Source organism: Carassius gibelio, chromosome B22 (genome assembly GCF_023724105.1).
Source record: "Carassius gibelio isolate Cgi1373 ecotype wild population from Czech Republic chromosome B22, carGib1.2-hapl.c, whole genome shotgun sequence".
Lineage (NCBI taxonomy): Eukaryota > Metazoa > Chordata > Actinopteri > Cypriniformes > Cyprinidae > Carassius > Carassius gibelio.
In genome coordinates this window covers 33,036,858-33,055,935 of record NC_068417.1, presented here as the reverse complement: position 1 = coordinate 33,055,935, position 19,078 = coordinate 33,036,858, and the positions used below count along the sequence as shown (strand labels likewise).

Below are 19,078 nucleotides of genomic sequence, written 5' to 3'. Positions count from 1 at the left end.
CACCCATTCACTGCAGATGATCCTTTGGTGAACACCTGATGTAATGCTGAACTTCTCCAAATCTGTTCTGTTGAAGAAATAATCTCATCTACGTCTTGAATGGCCTAAGAGTATTTTCTTTTTCTTTTTCTTCTTCAAGTGCAAACTGAATTTTTTCAGAAACTTAAAAAAAAACAAAAAAAAAACATGAATTGTTATTTAAATGAAAACTGTTAAAAAAAAGTTTATAATACATGCAATTTTTTGAGCTTTGTGACCCATTAGACATTAAGAATTGAGTACATCTTTATATGTACATTTATAATAATGTGCTTCCGAATGCACTGAAAAGCATTTATGGAAAACTGCAATACATAAAGTAAGTAATAACATGATTTAAAAATGATGTTGAAGCAAAACATTTAATTTTACATTAATACAAAGTGCACTTCTTAAAATTGCACTTACGAGTTTAAAATACAATCATGCAAGTGTCTCTCTTTAAGTGCACTTTTATTTAGTTAATATTATATTATCTGCAAGTACAGCTTTAATTTTTTATATTCTTTTTAGATTTAAAGTATAATATATAAATGTCCCATAAGAAAATATAAACCCCACTGATTATCCATTAAATCAATGATCCTACAAAAAACATTAAATACATGGAGCTTTTGAATCCCAGGAGCTGATGGTCTCACATCACACCAAGCTGCATATCTGAAGCTAATATTTGATAAAGAGAAATGAGAGAAAGATGAAACCTCAGCCTTTCAGGCATGTGACGAAACTCATGAGCCAGCAGGAGAGGAGAAAGGGAATCAGAGGATTGAGATTAATGAATAAATAAAACATTTCTTCTATCCTTCTTTCTCCCCATTGCTTTTCCTCGTCCAAACCATTTGTTCTGTATGGAGGGAGCAGCTTGATGTAATTCAGAATAAAGACACTTACCCCCTGTTCGTGACGACAGCCTTCTTCAAGTGAACGTAGCCGGCTGGGAAGATCCCCTGCGAAACAAAAGGGAAGAACATTACATCTCTGTTTTTCTGCGACTGTAAGCCTCCATGAAGAGAGCGAGCGAGCGAGTGAACGCATCTCTGTGAATGTGAGCAAGCGGAGGACGATTCCAGCGGCCCTGCTGGACGCAGATCATGTCATAATCTCTGCTTGTTTTGCTCACATTGCTCGAGGCTGAATCGACCTCAGGAAGTTCTCGGTTCCTCGACTAGACGTGTCGAAGCCCAAGAAGTCCCTTTGGAGAAGATAAGTTGTGTTTCTTAGACTGCTCATACTTGATCGGTGTCGAGAGTGCAGTGGAAATAAGAACAGCTGAATATGAACCATTAGGACTTAAAGAGATCGTTCAGCCAAAAATAAAGACTGTAACTTACTCATCTGTGTGTCATTATAAAACTGTACGATTTCTTTCCTCTGTGTAAAACAAATGGAATAAATGTTGACATTGTTTTGGTTGTTTGATGGTCTTTCTCATCTGTTTTGGGTTTTGTTTCATGTTTGAATGAAATTCAAAGTGTTCTGATGTTGTTTTGAACCCCAAAGACTTTGAACCCTAATGTTTTGTTTCTTGTGTTGTTGCTAGATTCTTGGTTTGTTTTATGTTTTGTTGTACTTTGCTGGTCTATTAAATGTCCATGTTGTTTTGCTCCCCAGTGACTTTTATTATATAGATACAAACATTTTTGAAAAATGTATTTAATATTTTTATATTTATTTTGTGTTTTGCAGAAAAAATGAAAATCATGAATATGTAGTTACAAAAGTAGTCAAAAAATAAATAAATAAACAGGTTTGGTTGTTGATGTATTTCTTTTTTTGTTTTTATTTTCTTCATCTACACAGTGAGATTCAATGTCTTTTTTCGAATCCCAATTACTTTCTTTACATGAACAAAAACATTTGTAAAAAACAAACAAACAAACAGTTTTCATTACATCGACACATATGTAACAGTTTCTTTACCGTAATCACAAATGTGCAAAATGTACTTCCCGTTAAAATTATGACCTTTTGTGTATTAAATCAGAGATCCCTTTCTCTTAATATTTCTTAGGTTCATTATAAATAGAAAGACAATTTGTGTTCACCAAAAGCAAATTTAACTATTCACACAATAAATGTTTTAAAGAAATTCAAACATTTTTGTGACTTGTTAATGTGCGTGACAGATCGCTGAATCATCTCTTCCACTAAAACTAGTAAAATAAACATGAATGAACATCAGACGGTATATCTTTTCAACCGCGGAAAGATGTCAATACACAGTTTTTCAAGTTAAAGTCCACCGATGTTAAACTACTCTCCTGTTCTGTTTGTTTATCAGACAAACTGGCAAGTTCAGTGTTGATTGGTCAGATCGCCTGTCAATCAAACTCCCAGGGTTCCCAAGCTATACAATCAGTGTGAATTATTAGGATAATCTGGACCAATTTTATGTTGATCAGAGGACTTCAAAGATTGTCTTTTTACCATTGTCTTTCTCTCAGGACAAAGTCTACTAAGCAAAATACTTCCGAATAAAAAAATGTCTCCATTAACTTTTTATTTATTATCATTGCCATTTAGGAGAGACATCTCAGATATACTGTACACATTGAGAAATTGCTCTCATAAAGAGATCTCACTTGTGATTTGAGTTTTACACCTTGAACTCCACAAACTACATTAACTATCTGCCTTGAACTACATTACCCTTATGACTGAACTTAAAACACGTTTGATTATTTACCAAAAAATGATTCACTTTTCCCACCCTCTCAATCAATAACTGCAATTGAGAAGAATGCTTTCAAATCTCAAGAGCAATTTATTTCATTTCAGTCAAACGCTGCAAAGCTCTCAACTTTAAAAGAGATCAGTTGGAGGGATTTAGGGCGTCTACAAAACATAATTAATCACACAAGTGGCTTTAGAAAAATGAAGCACAAAGCAAGAACATCCCACACAAACATCTCAGCTGAAGAATCCAGATGGTGGAGCTTCTTGCCACGTACAGTTGTTGCCTAATTTTCTGTGCTGTTCGCTTTCAAAGGTCGGATTAATTAGTAATTGAGGACACCAAATGCTCTGGAAAAAACCTCCATCTGTGGAGGAAGGATTCCATGTGCACGGATGACAAACCGGCATATGTTATTATTCATGAGATGGGTGGTCACTCACTAACCGCTGCTTTCAGTCATACATGAAGACCTCCTGTTGTTTGAGAGCTAATCAATTATACATGTTTGAAGAATTCACACATTTATTATTAAATTTTTTTATATTTAATTTATTATTATACAAACTGAAGAAAGCCCAGATTTCACCACAAATCTAATATATATTATTTTTAAAGATCATTTTAACCCCAAATTCTCATTACCATTCATTATGCTTTTGGACATAATGTATTTATTTATATTTTATTACTATTATTTTATATATATATATTATTATTTATATATTATTATTTTTTTTTTTTATTAAAATGATAAGATTATGATGCATTAAGGACAATGTAAAATGTTCTTAACTGTCATAAAAATGCTAAATCATAAAATATAGCACAATTTAATTTTCATAAAATGTATTAACTATATAAAACCATGATAATAATTTTTTTAATTGCATTTCATTTAAAAGATTACAATGATAAAAGGCAGCACAACAATTATAACCATTATCCTTTATGACTGAAATATTTTAGAATTTATGTTTCACATAAACATGATGAGATTTTGTTCTGTTACGTAATGACAGTTTAAATTTTGCTTTATTATCATAAAAAAAAAAAAATCAAATAACAAGCATTAAAATAATTCAACAAATCTTTGACCCGAAACAATAAGTGCTGTCAAATGGTTAATCATGATTAATTGCATCTAAATTAAGAGATTTTGTTGACATCATACATGAGTGTGTACTGGGTATATGTATTATGTATATGTTAATGCAAATACATGCATGTATACATTTAAGAAATATATGTTGTTTATATAATATATTTAAAGATAATATAAATATATTAATATATTAATGTATATACATGTAAATATTTTCAAAATATATACTGTATATGTGTGTATTTATTAATGCTGTCTATCTAATTATCTAATTAATCATACTTATTTCTGAAATTAATTGCAATTAATCCCACCCAACATTAAAGTTGTTAAACATACGTTTATATTGCAATACTTTCACATTCAATCTTCAAATTAATGTACAAACAACATAAAGACAGTATATTTTTATATTTGTTTAATGCCATATTTTATATGACGATAGGCCAGTATCACTGATACCAATTAATACTCATTCCCTTAAAAAAAATAAAAAAATAAAAATAGCATTACATTGAAATTAAGAGATATCAATTGTAACTTTTATTAGACTTTAAAAATAACTCCAATTTAAGTTAACATAAAAAATCTTCAGATAAACCCATCATAATAAATGTTGCATCTAGCTACCTGTGCCCCTCAGCAGAAATATACAAAAAAATAAGTTATCAAACACTAAAATCTAAACTAAATACAGATGAATACTTAAAGCTATAAAGGTTATTGATTTCCCTTTTTTCCCCTTTCTTTGATGAACAGACAGATCAGCAGCTGGTTATAAGCTTGTTTTGGCTGCTATTACTTTAAGAGCTGCCGCTACTGAACATGATGCAGATCTGACACACATCACATTTTCTCTCAACTCTTTTCACCTTTTCTGACCCACTTCAGGTCTTAAAGTCTCTAATAATGAACTGAGGAGTTGAACCCGATGTGTTAGAAGAGGGAGACAGTGCTGGGCTGCTCCAGGACAGTTTTGAAAACCATTTCAGAGACATGTTCCTAAATGTGACTCATATATGACATACTACATGCATGTAGTTTTAAAGCAGCTTTAATCACCTTTTTGGAAACTTCATGACTTAAATGAAAACGCCATTGCATACATGTAGTTTAATTGTGCTTTGATAAGAAGACAAGACCACATTTTGTTTTAGGACAACTTTGATGAAAGGTTTTGGACCACTTCAAATGTTGACTAGTGTAATGAATATAATAGCAATATAATAGCCACAATTAACTTGATTCATGGCCCAGACATGTTCTTCAAATTTTATGAGATTTATCTTAATGCTAAAAAGTACTTTGTAAATCAAAACAGGACACAGAAACTTAACAAAAAGAATAATAAAAAACAAACAAACTTAAAGACGACTATGGTTTGATCATTAATTGAAGCTGAAGGCGTGGTGTGTGGCATTTCCAGACTGCGTATGAATCACAGAAGCATTGTCATTCTGTCACACTCAGCATCCATTTAGGAAGCAGATAATAAAGCCGCTCTATATGAGCTGAACTGAAGGAGATGTTATTGTAGGCCTGAGGCAGCACAGATGTGCTTGTGTGTGTGTACACATTATCTCCATCTGTTGAAACTCATGCTATCAGTGTGTGTGTGTGTGCGTGTGCCTGAAGCCAGCAGTTTATTTGATCACTTTTATCCTAAGCACCAGATCCGAGTGATGGAAATAAAGTAGCATGTGTCATGAAGGACAGGAACGATGACAGCTGAGTCAGCAAGAAACTGTTTAGAGGACAGCGATAAAACCTGAATTGAAACATACTGTAGTTAAATTACACACACACACACACACGCACACACACACACACACACACACACACACACACACACACAAAGACAATAATCTAATCCAATCTAATATAATATAATATAATATAATATAATATATGCAACATTAAATAAATGTTATCAATTTAATGTGATTATTTAAAGAAAATACTATACGTTTTTAATACTACTTTTAAGTTTCCTCAAATACTCAAAACAAGACTTAACTTTCAGTTATTAAACACACATTTTTGACTCAAATAAAGAATGAAAGTATAAAACAACAAGACTCACTACAAAAATGTGGTTCTAACACAAACTAGCATACTAACTAGGATGTAAACTAAAGTTAGTTAGCTGGTCACTAACTAAAATAACATTAACTTGAGATGCAAAATTGTGTAAAATAATAACACTCATTTTCATAAAACATATGCTGGCAGTGGGAGGGGCATTCTAACTCAAGCAAACATCTGACTGGACAATAATCAGTGTAGTGCAGGATGAGTCATCGATATTATTGGTTGTTTCTCAGAGCCGTGAAACAGTCAATTTATTATTATTTATTTTTTTGCTAAAAATAATTCTCTAAATGTTTGGAGGATAATATTCAAATGAACAATTAACACAGTACAGTTACGTTATAATGAAGTATTTTAGTATGTTAGTCAAAATAAGTGCAGTTTTTTAAAGAATTACTTAAAATGCACTTAAAAAGTACAAATTTGACGATTACAAAGTGCACTTTTTAAGTACACTTAATCTGCATTTTATTAATCCTATAATATATGCTGATAGTTTTAAAAAATACTTAGTTCTAAAGTCCTCAAATGTTCTCAAAATGGCCTCCTAGCTGTAATTACTTATAGCATAGGCTCTTGATTGTCGTCTAAAACCCCAAAGTATACTGTTTTTGTATGCTAAAGTATGTGTACAGTTGAATGCATAGCCTTTAAAAATACAATCCATTTGATAGCATGCATAAAAGCAGGTGGTCGACATACACGCTCTAGATAGTTCCCTGTTTGTCCATTTCCTGCGCTATTTTACTCCAGAAGTTATGGTCAATAAAATATCTTTATACTCATTTAAACCAAAGTTGTGGCTCTCTCAAAACCCCCTCACATGCGCTTGTCAATGCAAGCGTCTGTTGTTGTTGTTGCATTCTCAGAGATTTTGTTGTTGTTGTGGTTCTTGATTCTCTTTAGTTTTTTTTTTTTTTTTTGGCCCAGGCCAGTGTTGCCACCTAGTGGAACAACTGATTAGTGCAAAACAAATGCAATGTGCATGTACGACCTAGAAGAAAACGGGGGGTGCATCACTTGCACTTTACACAAACCCTAGTGTATGCATAAAAATCGAAGTGTAGTTAGGTCTTAAATACCTATTGCTTAAAAGTTACTGAAATGTTCTGATAGACATAACATCCACCTTTCAAACATACACTTCGTACACATATATCCTGGCAAGTGGTGCATATGAGTTTATATAACTGTGACAGTGACTATCTTCCACCAGGTGAGCTGTATAGTATCGCTTGACCTGTAACTAACAGCTCTGCTCTCAGTTAGAGGACTAAAAAAAGACGAGTGTGCTTCCTTTACCTCGCTCCCAGCAGCCTAATGCTTGTTTAGCAGAAAAGGTCAACGCTGAGCCAAATAAGAATAGCAATCCTGCTGCAAGCGGACAAAGAGCGAAGCCAACGAGGGGAAGAAAGATAGCGAGCAGCTTCTAAACGTTAAAATCACTCCTGGCAGCAATTGTGCTCATGATGACGCCAGTATTTGTTTGCTTAAAGAAATCAAACTTGACTCTTTATTTTCCTAATAAATGTCCCAGGTATCCATGCCCCTGATTTATCAGTCCATGTTATCCCCAAGAATGTTTTCATAATGTTTCATCAAAACGTAATAACTTTGCCTGGCTACTAAATAACTTTTCTGCTGAAAATGATATTAAATATTTATATCATAGCACTATTCTCAATCCAATAAAATGAAATCATGCCCTACATTACAGTAAACACTGTATTTATTTCAGAACATAAGTAGCATTTTATAATGTTTATACATATGTTAATGTCTCTGACAATTTCGCGTCTCATATTTAGTTTTGGCAGCTCAACGCGAGGAATTTTCCACGTCTGTGTCTCAACATTGCAGAGAGAAAAAACCTACTAACGAACACAACTATGCCAATTTGTACTCACATTTGGCATATGCAGAGTATTAATTTTGGGGAAAATATGATTTTAATGAGCTGGATTAAGCTGCTTTCTAACTTCCCAAACATATATGGTGATGAAGGTTAACGTGCAGTTTTCAGCAAACCTTCGAGAGCCAGACAGCATCAAGCTTCCCAGCTTTAGCAGGCATGTAAATAATTAAAAGCCTCTGAAAGCTGACTATCCCACTGTGCATCGCTTCTGACATTCATTAATACTGACTTCTGAATGACGGGTCAATAAAACCGCCATAAAATCACTTCCTAAAATGTCTGCATTTGGAGAAATATGATATATAGGAGCTGTCGAATTATTAATAGTGATTAATTGCATCCAACATGAAAGTTTTTGTTTACATAAATTATGTTTTATTGACAAGGTTAGTGAGGAGCATGATCAGCTAATCAACCAATTTGGCACAGGTGTAACTCGTTTAGCTAATCATCCTAACTAGCACAGTACCTATATATTTGCAGCCTACTTTATGTGTGTGTATACATACGTAGTGTATGTATTCCAAAATATATTAAAACTGAAGGAACTGGAAATAGCCTAACAGCTAAAAAAAGCTACAGGAAATCAAGATCTGTCTGACCACTAGAGATGCTTTTAGAAAGCCGTTGACAAGGCAGAGATATCAATATGTCAGGTTTAAATATGTCTAGGTAACAAAGCTATCTTTCACTGCTCTTATTCATCTTGATAAAAAGCAGGTTTTGTGTGAAGGGCCATCTGACAGACTCTCTCTCCTCTGTCACCCCTCTTGACCTCTCTCCTTGTCCGGTGCAGGTTGTGTTTGCCTCTGCCATAAGGAGTAATGATCTGGTCTAATCGGCAGGAATTTCTCTCCAGAGACACAGCCCACTGTGGCCTGGATTCTGGAATAGAAACTCTCACTCTGTGCAAAAGAACGTCCCAGATTTCAGTATGGAAAGTCTAAAAACCTGCCTTGTCAGTGGTGTAGTTTTTTTTCTCTGCAAACAGTTCTAAATAATAAATCAAATCAACTTTACAACATTATAGAATTTGATTCAAAGTAAAGAAGCATTTGAAAACGTGAGAAAAATGCTGTGCAACTATGTACTTAAAAGAAAATGAACCACTTGTACCATAAATAATCACAAATGATGCATTTGAATCAGAAACAATAGTAAAATAGATCTAAAAGCTTGAGTATACAAAATGACACTGTATACAATTTCATAGCAAAATTTCTAATTTCTAAGAGTTTCTAGTACTATTATTACAAGTTTGATATGATAAAAGATTGCAAATATTAGCTGGCAGTTTAGCTTATAATGCCTTTGACAGTAAATAATAACATATGCATTTTTCTGCTTTGGTTCAAGGATGACCAACCAACTATTTTGTACAAAGTACAGTGATGGGAATGTGAAGATGTATTTGTTAAAAATCATATTGCAGCATGATATATACTATCCAACTTCCTTAGTAAGGACAAATTTGCATGCATTCAAACTACATCAATTTAGTCAACACTGAAAGAAAAAAAAAAACTTTTTGTTTGTTGCTTCAAAAGGAAAGCACTTCTTAATACGAAAAAGAAAACCCAATTTAGGTCTGAGATTTTTAAAAAGATTTTCAATATGAATATTAAAACCTAACCATTCATTAAGCCATAAGTCCAAGTATTTATACCCATTTACTTTTTCAATAGTTTCCTTCCAAGATTAGAATAGGTGGAACCATTTTTTGGTATGACTACGAGTAAATACCATACATTTGGTTTTGTAAGCATTTAAAACCAATTTCAGTTTTAACAATTAAAATAGTTCAACTGTATAAATAAATGTGTCATCGGCATCTAAATATATTGTTGCCGTGTTTATCTCTTTGACCTGGGTCATTTATATAAAGTGAAAATAAAACCGGAGCTAAAATAGATCCCTGTGGGACGCCTATATTTATTTTTAATTCTGTAGAAAATACATGTTCAGCTGAGACACATTGCATTCTTTCTTTCAGATAATTATTGAACCAATTTAGAATAATTTTACTAAAACCCAAGCAACTAAGTCTGTGCAATAGGATTTTGTGATCTACAGAATCAAATGCTTATGACTGATCAACAAATAGATCAGCACAGTACTGTTTATTATCTATGCATGTAATAATAATTATTATATATATATATTTTTTTTAAATGCAACTTTGTTGATCATGAGACCTCTTTTCAAATCTTTTTAACAGTAGCATACAAACAAATACAAGAGATGTCTGTAGGTGCATATGGCTTGCCTTCAGTTCCATTCGGAGTGCCATTTATTTCTCTTCAGTTCATACTCAATTTTAAAGAGTTTCCAAGTAATCCAAGAGTACAAATAAACACTTCCCACACTCCATCTTTTGTCACAGAGTTTGCACAATAGAGAAAACTGACATAATTGCAGCATGTGAACGAAAACTGTGTAATTTAGCAAAAGATAAAAAAAAAGGATTATGTCTCGGACAAAATGCGTTGGAAAAGCTGTCATTATATCGCAAATGTGTTTTGTCTATTTGTCAGTACTTTCAGTCAAGAACCAACTACACAGGCATTCAGAAATCTTCACCCACATGTCAGTCAAAGGCGCCCATATTGTTTGGCTCTTTGTGTGCTGTCTGTGCTAATCTTGCAGGCTGTTTGTTTTCTTGTCTTTAAGACAGTTAAATATGTCTTTCACCAGATGATGTGCGGTCGGGCAGCATTCAAACTGAATTAACGTTAGACGCCATCACAATTATATAGCAACAACAAGGTCATTGGTTCAACTCCCAGGAAATGCATGAACTGATCTAATGTATACCTTGAGCACTTCGGATAAAACTGGCTTGCAAAAATTCTAAATGCTATGATGGATTTAAATATATTACAAATTTTTTGCACCATAACTTGTCAAAAGTACACAAATAAAGCAAAATAAAAGAAATGGGCACATAATGTCTCTCTCAGTTTTGTAATGCCTATTTATGTTTTATCTATTGATTTAATGGTTATTTATCAAATGCCGTAAGGCAGCATAAGCCTTATAAATGAGACTGGCGATTCGATCTGACTTCTGAATCATCTAGTATTTACTTCTCTGTATTACTCTCTGATGAACAAATCCATAAATAATGGCAAACAAATCTGTCTGTGATTAACTGATTTGAACCCTTCTCAAGTTAAATTCTTGCTCTCTTTCTCTCTACTCTCATTTACGTTCATCAGCACAAAGAGGTTCGAGACAGATTCCTGACGCTCCCCTGTGGGCTCTGGGGTATCAGTGTGTAGGCAGACCAGAGTGGGTGAAACATTTCTGATGAAAATAATTGATCGAAGGAGAGAGGCAAAGAGATTTAAAACAGTGAGGGCAGACCAAAGCCAAACAAATGATCACTTACTCACCATGCAAACACTCACAGGACAGAGCAGCGCTCAAACACCTCTGTAAAGAACTGTGTAGAGCAAAGTATAAGGAACATATTTATAATGGACTTAATATGAATATTCTGGGTTAAAAGCAACTAAAGTTTACTTGACAGCACCCGTGATATGCTGTATTTCATCGCAGATTTTTTTTTTTTGACTCATCTGAATGATGTTTGCATTAGTTTTATAAAAGAAATACAAATAAACACAGTGTTACACTTTTGTTGCTGCTAAATAGTATAAATAAGAATAGTTTTACACACATTACAAGTTACACCTACATTTTGTAAAAAAAATCAAGTTTTTTATGCTGCATGATGCAACAATTTGCATAAGAATGGTTTAAGTTTGTATTTGTGTGACAATTTTGTAAGAATTGTTTTACAAACTTTACAATTTACAGCAAAATTAGTTTTTTAAACAAATTTTTAAATGCTGCATGATGCAACAATGTACGCAAGAATGGCTTTCTGAACAATTTAAACCAAAATGTATATTTGTACTAGACAACGAGACGGTTTACCTAAGAATACTTTACCAAACTGTAAAATTTACAACAAAATTTGATTGCCAATATTTAAAGCAGAAATTTGTTCTGTAAACTAATGGTGTAAAACAGCTGACGTAAATATGGTTTTGTGAATAAGCAAAATAATGTGTGTTCTACACAACAAGATTATGATCAGTTTAAACCAAAATTCATATTTGTGCTAAAGAACAAGAAAGTTCACATAAGAATAGTTTTACAACTTTACAATTAACAACAAAATTTGTTCTGTAAAATAATGTTTAACAGTGCATAATGCAAAAATTTACATAAGAATAGTTCAAATTTATGTGTTACAGAGCACGGTTTACCTAAGAATACTTATTCTGTAGGTATAATTTGACAAACTTTACAATTTATACCAAAATTCATATTTGAAGTCAGTTTACACAAGAATACATTTAAGAACTTTACACTTTACACCTGCATTGCATTAAGAATATTTTTGAACAACTTAAACCAAAATGTACATCCCTGCTAGACTACAATAAATTTATGTAAGTGATGTAAAACTTATCTATGAATTTAAGTCTGTGTTCTTCCCAACGAGATTGTTTTATGCAATTAATAATTTGCACCAAAAGAAATTCTGTAAACAAATGTGTTTTAATGCTGTATTATGGTTTCATGAATCATTTAAGCCAAAACTTATATTTGTGCTACAAAACAAGTTGACGTAATAATAGTCTTACAAACTTTACAATTTGCACCAAGATTCATTCTGTAAGCAAATGTTAAAATTCATATCTTTGCTTCACAGAAAGGCAGTTTATTAAAAATAGTTTTCCAAACTTTACGATTTACACCAAAATTCCTTCTGCGGTAAAATTTGTTAGCGCTGTACGATGCAACAATTTATGCAAGAATAGTTTTTACGAACAATTTAATTACAAACCAATTTTACTTTGTGTTTCAAATTAGTCCCATCACGGGGAATTTTGAGTCTCACACTTCATGCGACTGTAAAAATAAACCCTTTTTTTTTTAAAGGGAGAAATACTGTGAGCAGGAATTCTAAGCAGTTTGTGTGGCAAGCTTTCTTCGCACAAGTTTCCCACCTCATTCACACTGTGAGTACAACCCTGTGGTTCTCACAGCGCAGGCTTGGCACATGAATTTAGGAACAGGTGCCAGCCCAGAGTCACCTCTACAGAAGATTAACAAGGACTGGCCGTGGAGTGCACTGCTCGGGACTCTGCATAAGGTGGACATCACGGGCACCTCCAACGGGCACTTTGAGGTCTTGCCACATGGCAAGAGGTGCACACACACAGTGAACACAAAGGCAATCCTATGGATTCTCACCTCCAGTAAAGTGTCAACTGGCATGTGGCGTGGAAAACCTGCATCTAACTGATGGCCAAAATCAGCTTTATTCGCAATGGCTGCATTTATAAGTTCATAGTGAGTTTAACATATTCATTCAGTAAACAGATATGATATGCGTATGCTATCTACTGTATATCTTGAATATGTAGACTAAATGTGATTTTACTAAGCTAAATCTTTTTTTTTTTAAGTGAAAAGCTGTGTTCTTATTCAGTATTCGTCCTTCGTCCCAGTGTTTCATTTTGTTCGGCTTCAGCCAAGAATCTTCCTTTTGGTGCATCCCTAATAAATAAATTATTTACTTATTTATTTTCTTACAAAACTAACCTAATTGTATCTGCCAGGTGACTGTTATATCGAGAACATGAATTCAAAGCGTTCATATCAAAAGAACAATCCTGTTCATTCCTACATATGATTTCTATAACATTTTGCCTGAAGCTCTTTATCTTTGATGGTTTGGATGAGGGCTTCTTCATAGTCTAGCCATAGTTCAGTAAAGGTCACCGTATGCATAAAACTTTTCAGCTGTCCTTTGTTAGGTGAACTTTACTCACACAAAAGAAAATTGTTGGGAAATGTCAGCTACTGGATATGGATCTGTCAACATACGGCAGGATGTGACATATATTTGAATAGCGCTGTCCAGTAATAAGACTTGATACTGACAATGACTTTATACTGTAAGAAATGTATTACAACAACTGAACGTTTTCTTAAGACAGCTCTGATGTCTTATTGGGAGATTCCCAGTACATTCTAGTGAAGCGTAAGAAATTTTGCCGCAGTATAGACCATTTTCAGCAACACTGCACCCACAGTAATACCTGCTTGTGTGTTTGTGCCCCTGAAGAAAACAGCTGCGGCGGACAAGATCTAAGTCTCTTTAAAGCTCCATCCTCCTCCTCTCATGCTGAGAAAAGCTGCCTTTTGGGAGGAATATTTGCGGGACGCCCTGTCCTTGCCTCAACCTGGCTTGTGAGGTCAGGAAAAGCTGAATAACAAGCACAATCTTCTCTATGAAGTGGATATTAGCTACTCAGTGCCACTTTTAAATAGACGACACTGTTTAGTGAAGTGTCGAAGTATATTTCAATACATGTCCTCAGATAACCCCAAACCCAGCACAGTGGAGTCAAGAACACACTGAATAAAAATGATTCTGCTGTAGAACTTTCTTATTCCTGAAATGAATAAGATTCACATCTACAGGCAAAATGATTTACCGTATTTCCCGGACTAAAGGTCGCACTTTTTTTTCATAGTTTGGCTGGTCCAGCGACTTATAGTTGGGTGCGACTTATTTATCAAATTTAATTTGACATGAACCAAGAGCAATGAACTAAGAGACATGAACCAAGAGAAAACATTACTGGCTGTAGACGGTAATGTTTTCTCTTGGTTCTTGGTTCTAAATAAATGCGACTTATAGTCCAGTGCGACTTATGTTTTTTTTTCCTCATCATGACATATTTTTGGACTGATGCAACTTAAACTCAGGTGCGACTTATAGTCCGAAAAATACGGTATTGTCAAATAAAGTAAATAAATAACACTGTATGTTCATGATGCAACAATATATGAAAAATTAAATTTTATAAAAAATTACTCCCAGAAATTAGTTTTGTAAACATGTGTTTGCACTGCATAATGCAGCGATTTACGCAACAAAGGCTTTTGCGATCAATTTGCACAGGAATTTACACTGACAAATTTGTCTGCATTGTGTGGTACATAAATTTAAACGAGTGGTTTTACAGACAATTTGTTTTTTGAATGATGCAATTATTTATGTGCAGTACAATGTTTTTTACGAACAATTTACACAACAAATTAATTATCTAAATTAATGTGTCCGTTTACTCAAATGGTTTAATGAACATTTTACAGAAAATTTTATTACATTTCTTCTATAAACTTATAGTCTCAGTACTAAGAAATTACGCAGAAGTTTGTTCTGTAAAGAAAGTTGTTGGTGCTGTATAATTTTGAGAATTTACATGAGAATGGTTTTATGAACTTAAAAAAAAAAATTCAACCTTTTTAAGATTAAAGTTGAAAGCCAAAATCTTATTTATCCAAATGGAATTTTACATTAGAGATAACATTTAGTGATATTCAGTTCAACTAAAATCTGGCAACTGGAATTAGACAGTATTAGAATAAAACCTTATTCGCTTTGTTGTCGCTTAGATCCTTTATTGTCTATTCGTTCTGATATTTTTTTTCATGAAACGGAATTCACAACCACTTTTACATTAGGCGTATTTTAGAAAGGCAGCATTACCTAACAACAGTAGAAACAATAGCCCACGCTGCTTTTGAGAGAGCACTGTAGAGAGAGTCCCTTGCTGCTAAAATTGAGAAAGATTACTGCTACATATTTCCACCAGTCAAAGGCCAATTACTGTAAAATGCATGTATTGATTTAATTTTGTAGAACAGAAAAAAAACAACAACAAAAAAACATAGAAGTTTCTCTGTAAACAAGAGACCTGTTGCCATGTAGGGGTTTCATTTTTTGTCGGTCCGTCTGTCCCTCATTCAGTGAAATCATACAGGGATGTCAGTTTATTTATTATTATAGTTTTATTATTATAATAATAGTTATTCCTTTTATTGTATTAAGTCAAAGACACAACTGCAGAAAATACATGGTTGCATTTTATCATTTGCATTTAGCACAATTTTTCAGTTTCCCGTGGCTGTATCAAAACAGGCATGGGTCATGACCTACCAGTGGAAAACCACGGTTCAACAGTAGATCTCTGTTGTTTACTTGACATTCAAAGAGGGTCATTCATTGTAGATCAACAAGGAAACAAACTGCACACCAGATGAATTGTAAAATGCATGCTACTGAGTATGAAAAATGAATCAGCTTACCTTGATTGAAGGTTTCTTGGTGGAAAATCCTCGGTACCATCCTGTAACAGACAAAATACAAATGTTAATTGAGAAACATTGACAATCTAATAAGAATAATAATAATATGACATTTCCACTAATCAAGACTGACATAAAAACAAAAATAATCACAGAAATAACGTGATATAATAACGTGATAAAAAAAAAAAAAAATCATGTATAAAGCTAATTGCTTTTATATCTCACAATTCAGAGAAAAACAAAATCTGAATTACCAGTTTATATGTTGCAATTCTGACTTCATTTCTCAGAATTTTGAGTTCATATCTCTAAATTCTGAGAAAAAAAATCAGAATTGCAAAAATTGGAAGTGGCAGCAATTGGCTTCTATAGCATCAGTATACAATGTGTCAAACAAAAAAGACCTGTTCAGATGAAATATGAAAGGCACTCCTTAAATGTGTTGAGATGTAGCGCTCCCTATGATCAAAAGGTAAATTTAAAGTGTATTTGGGGGCATCTTACTTAAGTGGGTGTCCTGGCCCATGTAGCTTTATACATCTGTAATGTTCACTCATGGAATACATATCCAAATATCAGTTTGTTTGTCAACATACTGCTGAATGCACACATACACTTGACTTTTTGACTCTGAAAAAGTGCTTCACTGCATCCCTAATGCATCGAATCGAATTTCCACTGAAACTATGCCGTGTTGAAGGCCATATCTTTTAGATGAGGTGGAACATAAAGACTGGAACTTATAGCACACTAAGGTCTGGGCCATCAATTTTACTAGCTGATGTCCAAAACATCTCAGAAATATTCGCCACACAGCTGCAGAACCCCACCAACATCATAATAAGCCTTCAGTCCATAATAAACGAGCTCAAAACATTCAAATCTCAAGACTCTGCACAGTATGTTACCTTATTATTACAGTAAGAAAGCCAGCTGTTAGCAATGCTAGCCGCATAAAGGGCTACATAATGACATATTAAATCATAACTAAATAGTTGCCTGGAGTACACTGCTTGCTAAGCAAAGCTTTTTATAACCTTTTCAAACTAACTTTTTAATGATAAAGATAAAGAGCAAACATTTTTGATGTCATAAAATACTTTCATCCATTGGTTGATTTCCCAGTACAGTATAAACACTGAGGCGAATTCAAAACTTGTCTTGTTTGTTTAATCAGCATTAGCAACAAGACATCAATCAATGGAATGAATTTAGGGTGGGACTATCTGAACAATAACAAATTAGGGGTGTGTTCAGGAAACCTGTTTGAAAACATAACATTTTTGTACTTCTTCACTGTGTAAATCATCATATAGCAAAAAGTAGGTCTGAAGATTTTATCAAAAAAGTAAAGCCAGTTATCGAGATGCGCATTAATTATCGGCCGATATCTATCGTGCACCCCTAAAAGTTAATTATTCAGTTAAGGAATGAAAAAAACATGGCAACAAGATCATCAACATCTATGTATATGTACTTCTCCAATTTTTGTCTTTTTTCTCACACTATATTTGTCTGGAAAAAAAAATGTGCCTTGGCCACATCATCTACAAAATTATTCCATGGCTTTTCTCTGCTTGAGAATTTCTCACTTAATTAGAGCATAAATAACCGCTGTCTCCCCTAAAGCTAAACCATTAGCTATTAGCAAAGACCTATTATGGCACAAAAAATAAAAATAAATCAGCAACAACAGCAGCCCTGACTAATATCAATCCCTTTCTGAAGAAAAATGCCACAGACACGATGCCAAAATTCTGCTGCTCTGGATGGTTTCCATGTAGTTGCTAAGGTGTCTTGAGTAATGTTAGCATTTCGCTATGCCAATAGGTGTTCTGAGTAGTTGCCAGGGTGTTACTATTCAGTTGCTAAGGTTTCTTGAGTGATGTAAACATGTTGCTATACCAATAGTTGTTATTGATGGTTGACAGGGTGTTGTTATGCAGTTGCTTAGGTGTCTTGAGTGATGTTAGCATGTTGCTATGCCAATAGTTGTTAATGATTGTCTGCTAGGGTTTTGCTATGCAGTTGCTTAGCTGCCTTGAGTGCATGTTATGCAGACACAAGGGTGTTCAGGATGATTGCCAGGGTGTTTCTTAGTCACTGATAAGGTACACTGTGGGATGTTAGCACAATGCTCTGTCCATACTACTCATTACTCATTGTACTAGCCACAAAAACACTCTTCAATGCTCCACAATGCAATATGCAGGTCTTATCAAGTCTTACTAACTATCCAATGGAAGGACATTTGGAATTGGTAAAGAATCTGTGGAGAAATGGGAAGTGAAATTGTTGGTGTGATGCAATCATGTATGTAGCCATTTGTAAACAATCTGCTGTGACATCCATGGCAAATATTCATAAGCTTGGCTGCTAATGTCGCGTCCACCTGTAGCCATCTGTCTCAAATGCGACCTAGACTCTGCCGCATTAATCATGGCAGTCTATCTTTGTTAGTATTCTCCCCAGGTGCATCTTGAAAATGGAGGAGGTGAACTTTGTAATTAGCTATTTGTATTATGCGAGGAATGAGTGGGCCACGTCAATCAACGTTAGCTGTTTCCATTGTTGCTTTCCATTTAGTACCTCAACGAACCATGCTATTAGCTGATGAACAACATTTGGACGGAGGGTCTTGTGTCAGGCTGTGTGACACAAATTGGCACTGGATCCACATGAGTGTCATTATAATTTTAGCATATTAGCAATGTGGAAATTATTTTGCTGTTAGCTTGCTACAAGCTGATGCACAGTAGCTAGCAAATCAGATGTTGAGGTCTCCTCTAGAGAAGGATCCATACCAAGACAACCACAAAATCTGTAAGTGCTATATACAAACTGTGTTTGTGCTAGAGGCTGACTGTAGGCATTAGCTGTGATAGATTAGCAGACGGCTCATGTTTGCTGGCGTGAGGCTTCCATGTGGACATGAGGAAACTCAGCATCAACACACAGCTGCCAACAAACAAACACCTGATAAAATGTGTCATCTCTGTCTGTGTCTCTCAACAGGTGTAGACTGCAGGGACGTGTTGAGCTGTCAGATTGTTCATGCTCACAACTT

The 19,078-nt window shown here is 34.2% G+C and overlaps 1 protein-coding gene across 7 annotated transcripts in view; it reads right to left on the bottom strand.

The window, feature by feature from the left end:
* The window catches only part of LOC127988299 (dedicator of cytokinesis protein 3), a 170,445-nt gene that overhangs the window by 107,627 nt on the left and 43,740 nt on the right, over window positions 1-19,078 (bottom strand). For all 7 annotated transcript variants that reach the window (XR_008161612.1, XM_052590960.1, XM_052590964.1 and 4 more), the window contains exons 3-4: window positions 16,009-16,049; window positions 934-989 (exon numbers count right to left, since the gene is read on the bottom strand). Coding sequence is in view for 6 of the 7 variants with exons in the window: in XM_052590960.1 (XP_052446920.1) it covers window positions 934-989; window positions 16,009-16,049 (97 nt within the window). In the remaining variant the exon portion in view is untranslated. The remainder of the gene's footprint in view (window positions 1-933; window positions 990-16,008; window positions 16,050-19,078) is intronic.